Source organism: Ovis aries, chromosome 1, assembly GCF_016772045.2.
Source record: "Ovis aries strain OAR_USU_Benz2616 breed Rambouillet chromosome 1, ARS-UI_Ramb_v3.0, whole genome shotgun sequence".
Classification (NCBI taxonomy): Eukaryota; Metazoa; Chordata; class Mammalia; order Artiodactyla; family Bovidae; genus Ovis; species Ovis aries.
Genome location: NC_056054.1, coordinates 258,857,890 through 258,872,471, shown reverse-complemented (window position 1 = coordinate 258,872,471; position 14,582 = coordinate 258,857,890). Strand labels below are relative to the sequence as shown.

Genomic DNA, 14,582 nt, shown 5'->3' with positions numbered 1-14,582 from the left:
AAGAATGGTTCCAAGGATGCCCATTTCCCACCAACAGATGCATGACAAGCACATGACGAAGGTTTGGCAAATGAATGATGAAGGAGTGAATGAATGAACCGATAGGAGAGTGAAATAACGAACACATAATTAGGCTGAGTACTCTTTGTGTGTGAAAATGAACTATGCCAGGATATGAGCTGCTGCTTAATACTGTGGGGAGCTGTGAAAAAATTTTTCCTTTTTCTAATGCCTACAAGCAATTGTTTGAAAAAGTAGTGCCATATCCCCAAATCACCTGTTGTATGCTAGTAAAATGGAGTCCTCTGTAAATACACTGGTGGATATGACATTATAGTTGGAGAGGAAACATTTTTTTACAGGGGTGGAATCCCTAGGAGTTTTCCTATATATACAAGGCTAACATGGCCTGTGACTGCATGGAAATTGTGAGATATAACCAAAAGAGTACAGATGGAAGTCAGGCTGACCTGGGACTGAGTCTTCAGGGTTACCACCAACTAGCAGGGTAACCTTTAGCACGTGTTTTGCAGACCTCCCACTCAGGGAATGTAACAGTGCTTTTGTACTCCAAAATCCAGTCCTGCCCTCATTCCGAGGCCAGGCTGCACATGGGCTGCTCCTAGCCATTGCTGCGGGTGTAGGGGCTATAAAGGCACTGATGGGAGACACACAGGACTCCTTTCTGGCTTCCTTAGACTTCCTTCCTTAGAATCTTCTTTAGAACCTTCCTTAGACTACGTGGTGTTGCAGAAACTGCCACCCTCTTTCCCTCTCGTCTTTACTTATATTCAGACTTGCGTTGTGGCCTGTCTGCTCTCCTAGATTTCCTTCTCGTGTTCCCTACACAGGCATTTCTCCTAATACAATCCTGCTTGCATCATTAACTCTTTCTTGGTGTCTATTTTCTTGGATTATTTGAACTAACACATGGAATGACTTTAGACAATTACTTCATCTTTGAATCTGTTACTTCATATGTAAAACAGAGTTAATAATACCTGTTACATGGATGCTATAAGAATGATTAACTGTGATCATGCTTGAAAAGCTCTTAACCCCATGCCTGCAAATATGATGCTTAAAAAATGCCACTTTTATTCCCTTTCCCATCTTCTTTTTCCCTTTGAAAAGTTCCTAGCAATCAGTTTAAATCACATTCACCTATGCCATGTGACTTGTAGCACTTGGGAACAAATGAAGTTTTAGTGTAATAAAATTGTGTTAATTATAAATTAAATTAATTATAATTATTAATTATAAACTTAATTATAAAATTGTTTTAATTATAGTCCTTCCTTCTCATTAACTGCTTCTCAATTAGGGGGAAGTCTTACTTTCCATACTCTCTGAAATCATTGATCTGTTGAATAATGTGAGTTGAAAGGGAAAAAATAGCTTTGAGGGGAAATCTTATTAAGCTTTGTGTACTAGCTTTATTACTTTCTTCAGTAATGCTGATGCCAGACACTTTACCTTGTCATCCAGTTTCCGTGCATTGAAGGCAAGTTCAACATAGTCATCATTACCAGATAATTCCTCAGCAATCACCTAAAGGAAAAAAGCATTCATCAGGAGCAGTTGCAGTTGGATCACTCAACCCAGGGATTCATGAACAATTTAGCTTGTGTTTGATCCAAAAATCAACAAAGACTGACACCTGCCATGGAGTGTCCCACAATCCAGTGAATGTGGCACAGCATCTCAGGTGTACAAGGGAAGTCCCTAGAACAAACCACAGAAGATAAGGAGACCTCACTGGTGCTGAGCATGAGAACATGAAATATGGGGTGTAAGCTGGAGGAAGAAGTTTTAGAGGAGTAATTAGGGAGAGCTTCTCCTTCAAAGGCCACACAGCACTGAACAGCACATCCATACATAATTATACATATTTTCTTCTTTGGGAAGTGACCAAAAACAAGGAGCAGGCAGCAATATTTCTCTGCTGTTTTCTACCAGACCCACAAGGACTGTGAAATAAACTGGTCTGGATGGCCCTTCCAGACCAAAGGTTATAAGGTCATCAAAGAAAATTCTAATTGCAATGCTTCAGAAAAGACTGTCCCTGGGCTTTTTGAAATGGAGAGAGAAAGAGGATGGGGGAGAGGGAAGAAAGAGAACAAGGATCTAAACCCTTAACTCCAAAGAATAGAGAATTCTTGACAACAACTTTGACATAAGTGAAGAGATAATAGTATCTAAAAGCCTGTTTCATAAAAAGATCACTTCCTAATACTGAATAATGACTCTTAAACCCTTGAAGCAGAAATTGATGGGAAAAGAAGGAGAAAAACAATGACAACAACAAAATATAGGACCAATGTAGTTGCATATAGGTTAAAGTACTTCTAAGTCGTTAAGACGTCACTATGCATTCAGAGGCCATAATGCCTCTGACCTTGTGGACACCCTTATCAAAGTTATTATGAGTTTTTATTAAAAAAAGTTATTATTGAGTTTTAATTCAATTTTATCTCCATTCTATCTGAGCTAAACTTTTTCATTATGAGTTGCATTCATCTGTTTGAGTATACATTGGTAGCCTCTGGAAATTTTTATTTTATGTATAAAATTAAAGCTAAAAGAGCTATCTAAAAAGGGAAGGATCCCTCCAAAGGTGTAAGCACCCGAGGAGTAGAGAACATGGGTCCAGACAAAATGCAAGTCATTCTTGAGTTTTACAGCAAAAACTCAAGAAAGACTTGATAAACCAGGAATCATCATATTTAGGTTGTTCATTTGATTCTCTTTTGTCCCTTACTGCCTCTTACACTCCACTTGAGCTATGGTCTTCAACTATCCTGTGTTACAGACACCTTTGTAAAGATGATGAAAGTTATGACTTTCATCTGCAAAGCCTAGAAAAATGTGCACATATTTTCAAGTGTTTTCCAGAAGCTATGGAAGTTGTTCTGACCCAAGAATCCAAGATCAAGAGGAGTTTTTAAATATTTAAAATTAGGAAGGAGATTGAGTTTTTATGGGCTGTGTAGAGAAAGGAAATTTCCAATACTTCTTAGAGAAAAGGTGGGAAGATGAGCTTTTGTTTTCCTGGGAAGGAACCATGGCAGATCTCATAACTGGGTTCACCATCCCAAGTCTTTTCTAGGACCATGAGCTTTGGGTGTGAGCTTTTTAGAGCACCAGTGGCATGGTCAAAGACCATTTGAACCATTTGTTCATGACTGAAAATGGTAGTCAAGAAACAGATCTGATATGACTGCATCATTTAAAATACCCAAACCAATAAACAGCTAAGTTCTTGTGAGAACTGTCCTAACTTTCACCAGTAGAAATGAAATATTTTTGAATTCTTCCTTAAGAAATGGATTAATTTTTTTTTAATGAATAGGTCACTTTTGAGTTAAAAAGGAATGTTCAAAGAACTTAGGTTTTTCGCCTAAGGCAATTTGCCTTGCAAGCAACTCAAACTCTTCTGGCACTTTTTAAACCTATTATTATTTTTTGCCCATACAACTAAATGGTTAGACTACATTATCTTTCTCAGGAACTTCAATACAAGATGCCAAAGTTTTAAATCCTGGAGTTCTTCTTGAATACTGCATGTTTTATTTAGAAATACTTCCAGTTTTGCCCAAGAGAACATTCTGTAACGACAGAAATGCTCTGTAATCTGCACTGTCCAGTATATGGATCTACTGAGCACTCGATATGTAGCTAGTGTAAGGAATGCCTGTTTGCTTTCATTTAATTTTAAATAATTTTAAGTTGAAAAATTACACGGCTACCAAATAGAACAACGCAGCTCCAAACTATCATATTGAAAAGAAGAGTTAAATGCTGGGCTCTCCGATCATTAGGCAACAGACCAGACCTTGGACTAAATGCTATTAGATGTTTTTTCTCAAGAAACTGAGAAGCTGGGATAGGTAGCTTTGATAATTTGAAACTGCCAGACAATTTCATATTCTTACTATGATCAATAACTTCTTTCTTTGTTCCCTGCTAAAACCTATATTTAATTACAGAAGTGCTTAGTTGAAGTGAATGGCCTCACTTTCAAATCTTTTTTCCTACAATGAAAAGGTCAAAATTGTATTATTAGGAAGGAGAAAGATTAAAAAAAAAAAAAGAGGTGACTGGTATAGCTGAGCAGTTATGGGATCAACCCCTAACATCCAGAGGATCAGCTTCCCATGAGGCTGGGTTGGACCAGCAGGCTCCATTTGGGCACCTGAGGGAGGGCTTACCGTGATGGAAGATTTCCCTGCTGTGTTTCCATGCTTCAACAAGGATTTGGACAGCTTTCTCTGGGAAACAATCTGTATGAAGGAAAAACAAGGTGGAGATACTAGTCATATACTTGCAGGTATGCACTTCAGTATTTTTCTTACAGAATTCTACATTTGCAGTTCTCCTTTAAATTATGACATCAATGTCCACTTATTTTCCAAGGTTTTTCCATAAGCCTCTGCTAAATACAGGTCATTCTCTCCTTTCCTCTTACAGCCTGAGCTGTGTGAGTGAAGGATTACAGATAATTTAGTCACTTAGGAGGTGGCTTAATCACTGCAGAGACATTTATATTAAAATTAGACAAAACATGTTGGATATGTAAATTAAGATAAAGGAGATAAGTTTCAGAATGATCTCAAATTAGCACTAAAACCTCTGTGCAGAGTGGGGGATGGGGTGAAGGAAGGAAAGAAACTCAAGGTCTAAATATATACCTTCTGTATCTATAACCTCTAGAGTTCTATTTTTAATATATTCATTATGAAGCTTTAAAGTAAGTCATCAGGAGACTGATGTTCAGACAAGCCAAAAGGAGTAATTGGGATCCTCTCCACAGTTCAGTGTCAACTAAAATCATCAGTCCACTGGGAGTTATTCTAATTAGAACCCACCCCATCCCCCTCTTGTTTTCTTTTCTGGAAGGGAAAGATGGCAAGGCATTGAGGCCCAGATGTACCCAATGATTCCTAAAGGAAACGAGGCTTAAAAGACTTGAGCAAAAGCCATGCTCTCAGGAGGGAGAACAAAGTTCCCAGCTGTTGGTGGCACTTTCTATCTGCAATGGCCCCAGTGATCCTTGCTTCCTGGTGTTCTTGCCTTTGTGTAATTCCCTCTCCTGAGTGTTGGGTGGATCCAGTGATTTGCTTCTAATGAACAGAATACCACAAAAGTGACTGGATATCACTTTGAAGTTTAGGTTCTGAAATCACCATGACTTCTTTCTTGCTCACCATCTCTCATTCTCTGTCTTAGAGTCTTTGCTCTGGGGAATGCAGGATGCTAGGTTGTGAATAGCCCTCTAAGAGCAGCCCACATGACCAGGAATTGATGTCTCCACTCAACAGTCAGTGAGAACCAGAAGCTGATCTGCAGCCACATAGGTAAGCATGGAATAGGTCCTTCCCACAGGTGAGCTTTGAGATAACTGTACCTTGACAATAGCCTGTGAGAGACACTGGTCCAGAGGACCATTGCTGCAACTCCTGACACACAAAAACCGTGAGATAATAAATGTTCGTTTTTAAGCTTTCAAGTTTTGGGGTAATCTTTGACGCAGGAATCAGTAGAAGTACACATAAGATAGGGAAGAAGATCACCGTGAAAAGTGGGGGCATAACCTTATTCTCTGAAATCCTTATTTTGTCTCTGTGTTAGAGCAATATCAAGAGTGTGCTAATATCCAATGCAAAAAAGTTCAGAGAACTTCCCTAGGCCAAGCAGATTGAACTATCCTAATGTTCAGTTTGCTATCCTCTGAAGAGGAAGGCATGTTTCTGTAAAAATTCACCAGTGATGATGATGAGGATGACATCAAGGAAAACAATGGGAGCTCCCATGTAAGAACACAGATTATGTGTCAGATGCCTTATTCATTCCAAAAATAATTATTTAGCCCCTATTGTATGACAAACTTGGTGCTGTGCCCTAAGAATAGAGTGGTAAGCAAAGTCAGATACAATCTCTGACCTCATGGAGCTTACATTTTTAATAGAGGAGATAGCAATAAACCAGGGCTTCTCACGTAGTGCTGCTGCTGCTGCTGCTAAGTCACTTCAGTCGTGTCTGACTCTGTGCGACCCCATAGACGGCAGCCCACCAGGCTCCCCTGTCCCTGGGATTCTCCAGGAAAGAACACTGGAGTGGGTTGCCATTTCCTTCTCCAATGCATGAAAGTGAAAAGTCAAAGTGAAGTCACTCAGTCGTGTCCGACCCTCAGCGACCCCATGGACTGCAGCCTACCAGGCTTCTCCATCCATGGGATTTTCCAGGCAAGAGTACTGGAGTGGGGTGCCATTGCCTTCTCTGTCCCACGTGGTGCTAGTGGTAAATAACCTGCCAATGCAGGAGGTGTAAGAGATGAGGGTTTGATCCCTGGGTCGGGAAGATCCCCTGGAAGAGGAAACAGCAACCCTCTCTAGTATTCTTGCCTAGAGAATCTCATAGACAGAGGAACCAGGCAGACTATTGTGCAAGGGGTTACAAAGAGTCAGGCGTGACTGAAGCAACTTAGCACAAGCACAAGCAACAAACAAAATGGTCAAACAAATATAACTTGTCACAAAGGAGAGATGTACTGGCCATGGTGGGGATGATGAATGGGATAATTGAGGGTGAACCATTTATAAACCTCTGGCAACAGGCCAGGGGAGAGGTAACAGTGACTGTGGAGATGGAGAGAAAAGACTGGGTTTAGGAGATAAATGTAAAATAGTCAAAATTTGGAAATGGATTGAATATGGAAAGAGTGGGAGGCATCCTAAAGGCATCATTGAATCAGACAGAAATGCCCTTCACTGAGTTGAGTCAATGAAGAGGATATTAATTCGGAAGGCAAAGAACACACTGGAGTAGGCTGATGATGAGAAAAAGAGGAAGGAAGTGGATAAGAAGATAATTCTTTCAATAAGTTTTGCTATATACTAGGGAAGAGAGAATAGACCCTGTGGGGAAGGAGAAATTCAGTAAGGTTTTTGTCTTAGTGGTCACTTATGTTGCTAACTTTACAGCCCTATGAATTTGGTAGTATTAGTTTCTTTTGATAGAGGAGCAAAGTTGGACCCAGAGAGTTTAAGTAACTCTCCTATGGTTATGGAGATAAGAGAGGATGGATGTCGCTGGGATTTGAACCTGAGTCTGACTCCAGAAACTGATTTACAGTTACATTATGGCTTTATTGACTATGCCAAAGCCTTTGACTGTGTGGGTAACAATAAACTGTGGAAAATTCTGAAGGAGATGGGAATACCAGACCACCTGACCTGCCTCTTGAGAAATCTATACGCAGGTCAGGAAGCAACAGTTAGAACTGGACATGGAACAACAGACTGGTTCCAAATAGGAAAAGGAGTATGTTAAGGCTGTATATTGTCACCCTGCTTATTCAACTTACATGCAGAGTACATCATGAGAAACCCTGTGCTGGATAAAGCACAAGCTGGAATCAAGATTGCCGGGAGAAATATCAATAACCTCAGATATGCAGATGACACCACCCTTATGGCAGAAAGTGAAGAGGAGCTAAAAGCCTCTTGATGAAAGTGAAAGAGGAGAGTGAAAAAGTTGTCCTAAAGCTCAACATTCAGAAAATGAAGATCATGGCATCCGGTCCCATCATTTCATGGGAAATAGATGGGAAACAGTAGAAACAGTGTGAGACTTTATTTTTTGGGCTCCAAAATCACTGCAGATGGTGACTGCAGCCATGAAATTAAAAGATGCTTACTCCTTGGAAGGAAAGTTATGACCAACCTAGATAGCATTTTAAAAAGCAGAGACATTACTTTGCCAACAAAGGTCTGTCTAGTCAAGGCTATGGTTTTCCAGTGGTCATGTATGGATGTGAGAGTTGGACTATAAAGAAAGCTGAGCACCGAAGAATTGATGCATTTGAACTGTGATATTGGAGAAGACTCTTGAGAGTCCCTTGGACTGCAAGGAGATCCGACCAGTCCATTCTAAAGGAGATCAGCCCTGGGTGTTCTTTGGAAGGAATGATGCTAAAGCTGAAATTCCAGTACTTTTCCCCCCTCATGCGAAGAGTTGACTCATTGGAAAAGACTCTGATGATGAGGGATTGGGGGCAGGAGGAGAAGAGGATGACAGAGGATGAGATGGCTAGATGGCATCACTGACTCAATGGACGTGAGTTTGAGTGAACTCTGGGAGATGGTGTTGGACACGGAGGTCTGGCATACTGTGATTCATGGGGTCGCAGAGTCGGACACGACTGAGTGACTGAACTGAACTGAACTGCACTGAAGGAAACGCCTAAAAGAGATTCAGAAAATGTCCACAGTGGGGTTTGTACTACATGTGTTTGCTTTCAAGCCCCAGATCTCATGTTAGTGCTTAAGTCTCCATGTGTAAGCATAGAGAAGATGGTAAATAATTAAGTTAAACCTTATTAAGAATGAAGTAATCTAAAGACACTGGCTTTGGTTAAGCTCACTGTGGCATAATGACTAAGAACATAGGTCTTCCATTGTAAATATGTAAAGTATTTTCTTTATCCACTCATCTGTTGGTGGATATGTATGTGTATATATATAAGATATATATATATATATTAATATATATGTATATAATGGAATATTACTCAGCCATAAAAATGAATGAAATTGGGTCATTTGTAGTGATATAGATGGACCTAGAATCTGTCATATGGAGTGAAGTAAGTCAAAAAGAGAAAAACAAATATTAACATGTATATATAGAACCTAGAATAATGATTCAGATGAAACTATTTGCAGCTTAGGAGTAGAGACACAGATGTAGAGATTGGACATGTCGACACAGGGTGGGAAGGAGAGAGTGGGATGAACTGATAGAGTAGCACGGACATATATATACTATCGTGTGCAAAATAGATAGCTAGTGGGAAGCTGCTGTATAATACAGAGAGCTCAGCTCGGTGCTCTGTGATGACCTAGAGGGGTGGGATATGGGGATAGGGTGGGAGGGAGGCTCAAGAGGGAGGGAATATATGTGTACAGATAGCTGATTCACTTTGTTATACAGCACAAATCAATACAACACTGTAAAACAATTATATTCCAATAAAAGAACATAGGATTTTTATGTATAGCTATCAATAAAATAACATGAAAAATTCAGATGATAAAGGAATTGGCTTTCCTTCCCATAGTTAATTTTTATCCCAAGCTCCTCGCCTTTCCCACCCTATCATTAAGAATGTTTCAGTGTTTTTAGTCTTATTGGCAAAATCATTATCCCCCTTACCTCATTCTCAGATTATCACTCGTTGTAGAAAAGCTACCATTTCCTTTTTTTTTTTTAACTCGAAATAAACCAAAACACAGAACACAACCAGTAAAACGACATTAGGAAGACTTTCTCTCCAGGGGTGTTTAAGTAGGGGGGTAGAGGGGAAGATGCACGAATAGATGACAAAACAAGAGTTATTGATATAACTCTTGAGTCAGGCAATATTATGCCCCGTTCCCAAATAAATCTGGGCTCAGGAATACTTTGGTCAGGAATTCCCTGTAGTCCAGTGGTTAATAATCCACCTTGCAAAGCAGGGGATGCAGGTTCAATCCCTGGTTGGGGAACTAAGATCTCACATGTCACAGAGCAACTAAGTTCAGATGCTGCAACTACTAAGCCTGTGCACTCCAGAGTCCATGCACCACAACTAGAGAATCCGTGTGCCTCAACGAAAGAACCCACATGAAGCAACAAAGAAGCCATGTGATGCAACTAAGATATGACATGATAAAATAAATTTCAAAAAATATTTTGGTTCAGTGTCATTGTGTTCCATCCGCATTTGTTACCCATTCCAATAGCTCCCAATGACCCCAACAATCCTCTCGGCACTTAGATGATCCACGCACTGCATTGCCAGGTGTTGGTAGATTGCTTTTACAGATTGTGTCTTCTAAGATCCACAATGTCTTTCTTCAAGGAACACCAATTATGATCTTAGGTCTCTCTTCTCACTTCTATTTAGCCAGTAAGTTAATTCAGTCACTCAGTCATTTCTGACTCTTTGCGACCCCATGGACTGCAGCACACCAGGCTTCCCTGTCCATCACCAACTCCCACAGTTTACTCAAACTCATGTCCATCAAGTCGGTAATGCTATCCAACCATCTCATCCTCTGTTATCTTCTCCTTCTGCCTTCAGTCTTTCCCAGCATTAGGGTCAATTCCAATGAATCACTTCTTCACATCAGGTGGACAAAGTATTGGAGTTTGAGCTTCAGCATCAGTCTTTCCAATGAATATTCAGGACTGATTTCCTTTAGGATTGACTGGTTGGATCTACTTGCAGAAGACTCTCAAGGGTCTTCTCCAAAACCAGAGTTCAAAAGCATCAATTCTTTGGCACTCAGCTTTCTTTATAGTCCAACTCTCACATCCATAAATGACTACTGGAAAAACCATAGCTTTGATTAGATGGACATTTGTTGGCAAAGAAATGTTTCTGCTTTTTAGCATGCTGTCTAGGTTGGTCATAGTTTGTCTTTGAAGGAGCAAGCATCTTTTAATTTCATGGCTGCAGTCACCATCTGCAGTGATTTTGGGGCCCAAGAAAATAAAGTCAGTCACCGCTTCCATTGTTTCCCCATCTGTTTGCCATGAAGTGATGGGACCGGATGCCAAAGATCTTAGCTTTCTGAATGTTGAGGGTTTTTTTTTTTTTTCAATTTTTTTTCATTGATTTTACATTTTTATTTTTACTTTATTTTACTTTACAATGCTGTATTGGTTTTGTTGACTTTTAAACCAACATTTTCATTCTCCTCTTTCACTTTCATCAAGAGGCTCTTTAGTTCTTCTTCGCTTTCTGCCATAAGCGTGGTGTCATCTGCATATCTGAGGTTATTGATATTTCTCCTAGCAATCTTGAATCCATCTTGTGCTTCATCCAGCCCAGCATTTCCCATGATGTACTCTATATATAGGTTAAATAAGCAGGGTGACATTTTACAGCCTTGACATACTCATTTCCCAATTTGGAACCAGTCTGTTGTTCCATGTCCAGTTCTAACTGTTACTTCTTGACCTGCATACAGATTTCTCAGGAGGTAGGTCAGGTGGTCTGGTATTCCCATCTATTTCAGAATTTTCCACAGTTTGTTGTGATCCACACAGTCAAAGGCTTTGGTCTATTCAATAAAGCAGAAGTATACGTTTTTCTGGAACTCTCTTGCTTTTTCAATGATCAACGGATGTTGGCAATTTGATCTCCAGTTCCTCAACCTTTTCTAAATCTAGCGTGAACATTTGGAAGCTCACATTTCACGTACTGTTGAAACCTGACTTAGAGAATTTTGAGCATTACTTTGCCAGCTTGTGAGATAAGTGCAATTGTGTGGTAGTTTGAGCATTCTTTGGCATTGCCTTTCTTTGGGACTGGAATGAAAACTGATCTTTTCCAGTCCTGTGGCCACTGTTGAGTTTTCCAAATTTGCTGGCATATTGAGTGCAGAACTTTTACAGCATCATCTTTTAGGATTTGAAAGAGCTTAGCTCGAATTCCATCACCTCCACTAGCTTCATTTGTAGTGATGCTTCCTAAGGTCCACTAGACTTTGCATTCCAGGATGTCTGGCTCTAGGTGAGTGATCACACCATCGTGGCATACCGTTTCTATCCTTCATTGTGTCCATCTTTGCAAGAAATGTTCCCTTGGTGTCTCTAATTTTCTTGAAGAGATCTCTAGTCTTTCCCATTCTATTATTTTCCTCTTTTTCTTTGCACTGATCACTCAGGAAGGGTTTCTTATCTATCCTGGCTATTCTTTGGAACTCACCATTCAAATGGGTATATCTTTCCTTTTCTCCTTTGCCTTTAGCTTCTCTTCTTTTCTCATCTATTTGTAAGGCCTCCTCAGATAACCATTTTGCCTTTCTTTTTCTTAGAGATGGTCTTGATCACTGCCTCCCATACACTGCCATGACCCTCCATCCATAGTCCTTCAGGTATCTAACCCCTGTCTATCAGATCTAATCCCTTGAATCTATTTGTCCTTTCCACTGTATAGTCGTAAGGCATTTGATTTAGGTCATACCTGAATAGTCTAGTGGTTTTCCCTACTTCCTTCAGTTTAAGTCTGAATTTGGCATAAGGAGCTCATGATCTGAGTCACAGTCAGCTCCCATTCTTATTTTTGCTGACTTTATAGAGCTTCTCCAAATTTGGCTGCAAAGAATATAATCAATCTGATTTCTGTGTTGACCATCTGGTGATGTCCATGTGTGGAGTCTTCTCTTGTGTTTTTGGAAGAGGGTGTTTGCTAGGACCAGTGTGTTCTCTTGGCAAAATGCTGTTAGCCTTTCCCCTGCTTCATTTTGTACTCGAGGGCCAAATTTACCTTTTACTCCAGGTATCTCTTGACTTCCTACTTTTGCGTTCAAGTTTGCTATAATGAAATGGGTATCTTCTTTTTTTGGTGTTAGTTCTAGAAGGTCTTGTAGGCCTTCACAGACTCATTCAACTTCAGCGTCTTCAGCATTACTGGTTGGGGAATAGACTTGGATTATTGTGCTATTGAATGATTTGCCTTGGAAATGAACAGAGATCATTCTGTCATTTTTGAGATTGCATCCAAATGCTGCATTTCGGACTTTTGTTGACTCTGACTATGAAGGCTACTCCATTTCTTTGAAGGGATTCTTGCCCATAGTACTAGATATAATGGTCATCTGAGTTAAATTCGCTGATTCCAGTCCATTTTAGTTCACTGATTCCTAAAATGTCGATGTTCACTCTTGCCATGTCCTGTTTGACCACTTCCAATTTGCCTTGATTCATGGACCTAACATTCCAGGTTCCTATGGCTATTGCTCTTTACAGCATCAGATTTTACTTCCATCACCAGTCACATCCACAACTAGGTGTTGTTTTTGATTTGGCTGTGTCTCTTCATTCTTTCTGGAGTTATTTCTCTACTGATCTCCCATAGCATAGGGCACCTACTGACTTGGGTAGTTCATCTTTCAGTGCCCCAACTTTTTGCCTTTTCATGCTATTCATGGGGTTCTCAAGGCAAGAATATTGAAGTGGTTTGCCATTCCCTTCTCCAGTGGACCATGTTTTGTCAAAACTGTCCACTATGACCCACCCACTTTGGATGGCCCTACACATCATGGCTCATAGTTTCATTGAGTTAGACAAGGCTATGGCCCATGTGATCAGTTTGGTTAGTCTTCTGTGATTGTGCCCTCTGATGTGTAAGGATATGAGGCTTATGGAAGCTTCCTGATGGGAGAGACTGACTGAGGGGGAAACTGGCTCTTGTTCTAATGGCCCAGGCTAGGGACTTCCCTGTAGCTCAAATGGTAAAGAATCTGCCTGCAATGCAGGAGACCAGGGTTCGATCCCTGGGTTGGGAAGTTCCTCTGGAAAAGGGAATAGCAACCTACTCCAGTATTCTTGCCTGGAGAATTCCATGGACAGAGAAGCCTGGCAGGCTACAATCTATGGGATCGCAAAGAGTCAGACATGACTGAGCAACTAACACAACTAACACATGCTCAGTAAATCTTAAATCCAATTTTCTGTTGATGGGCTGGGCTGTGTTCCCTCCCTGTTGTTTGACCTGAGGCCAAACTGTGATGGAGGTACCTCCTTCAAAAGATTCCATGCATGCCCTGCCGAACTCAGTGCCCCTGACCCTGCAGCAGGACACCATCGACCTGTGCCTCTGCTGGAGACTCCTGGACACTCACAGGCAAGTCTGGGTCTGTCCCTTATGGGATCACTGCTCCTTTCTCCTAGGTCCTGATGCACACAAAGTTCTGTTTGTGCCCTTTAAGAGTCTGTTTCCCCAGTCTTGTGTAAGTTCTGCGGCTCAATGGTGGGATTAATGGCTACATCCTCCAAGAGTGCTTATGCCATACCCAGGTCTGCTGCACCTAGAGCCCCTGCCCCTGTGGTAGGCCACTGCTGACCCGTACCTTTACAGGAGACACTCAAACACAATTCTGGCTCAGCCTCTGTGTGGTCTCTGGTTCCTGGTGCACACAAGGTTGGTGCACACTAGGGCCCTCTGAGCGTCTCTGGTGGGTAAGGGGTTTGATACTAAATATGATTTTGCCCTTCCTACCATCATGCTGGGGCTTCTCCTTTGCCATTGGACACGGGGTATCTTTTTTTGGTGGAATCCAACATTCTCTAGTAGACAGTTGTTCAGCAGCGAGTTGTTGTTTTGGAGTTCTCACAGGAGAAGAAGAACTTATTTAGAAATGCTAACATTTCCATTGGTAGGGCCTGAAAAGAATGCTACCATGTACCACCTCCTGCCTTTTATGAATGCTAGAAAGACAAGCAATATCCCAGAAAATATTCCTTCTCAAGAAATGGGCCTTTGCGTACATAAAGTGGCTAATCAAGCAGGTATTCAAACAAACTTATTTTACAGTTCCAGGCCTCCATCTTAGCTCCAAAAAATGAGTAACAATTAAAGTCTCAAACCTCTCATTGTAATAATGATTGACAATGAGTTGCTGTTGGCATTGCCATTTTTAGGCATTTGGGCTAGAACAGTAGGATACCCAGCAGGAGCAATGATCTTTGAAGAAAAGCCTATTCATGCCAATCCCCATCTCACACAGGCTTTGTTGCAACTGAAGCAA

At 40.8% G+C, this 14,582-nt stretch overlaps 1 protein-coding gene across 2 annotated transcripts in view; it reads right to left on the bottom strand.

Annotated features, from left to right (window-relative positions):
• CPNE4 (copine 4) overlaps window positions 1-14,582 on the bottom strand; it is a 636,937-nt gene that overhangs the window by 187,369 nt on the left and 434,986 nt on the right. For both annotated transcript variants that reach the window (XM_027960460.3, XM_060395793.1), the window contains exons 4-5: window positions 4,212-4,283; window positions 1,477-1,551 (exon numbers count right to left, since the gene is read on the bottom strand). In XM_027960460.3, the coding sequence (XP_027816261.1) occupies window positions 1,477-1,551; window positions 4,212-4,283 (147 nt within the window). The remainder of the gene's footprint in view (window positions 1-1,476; window positions 1,552-4,211; window positions 4,284-14,582) is intronic.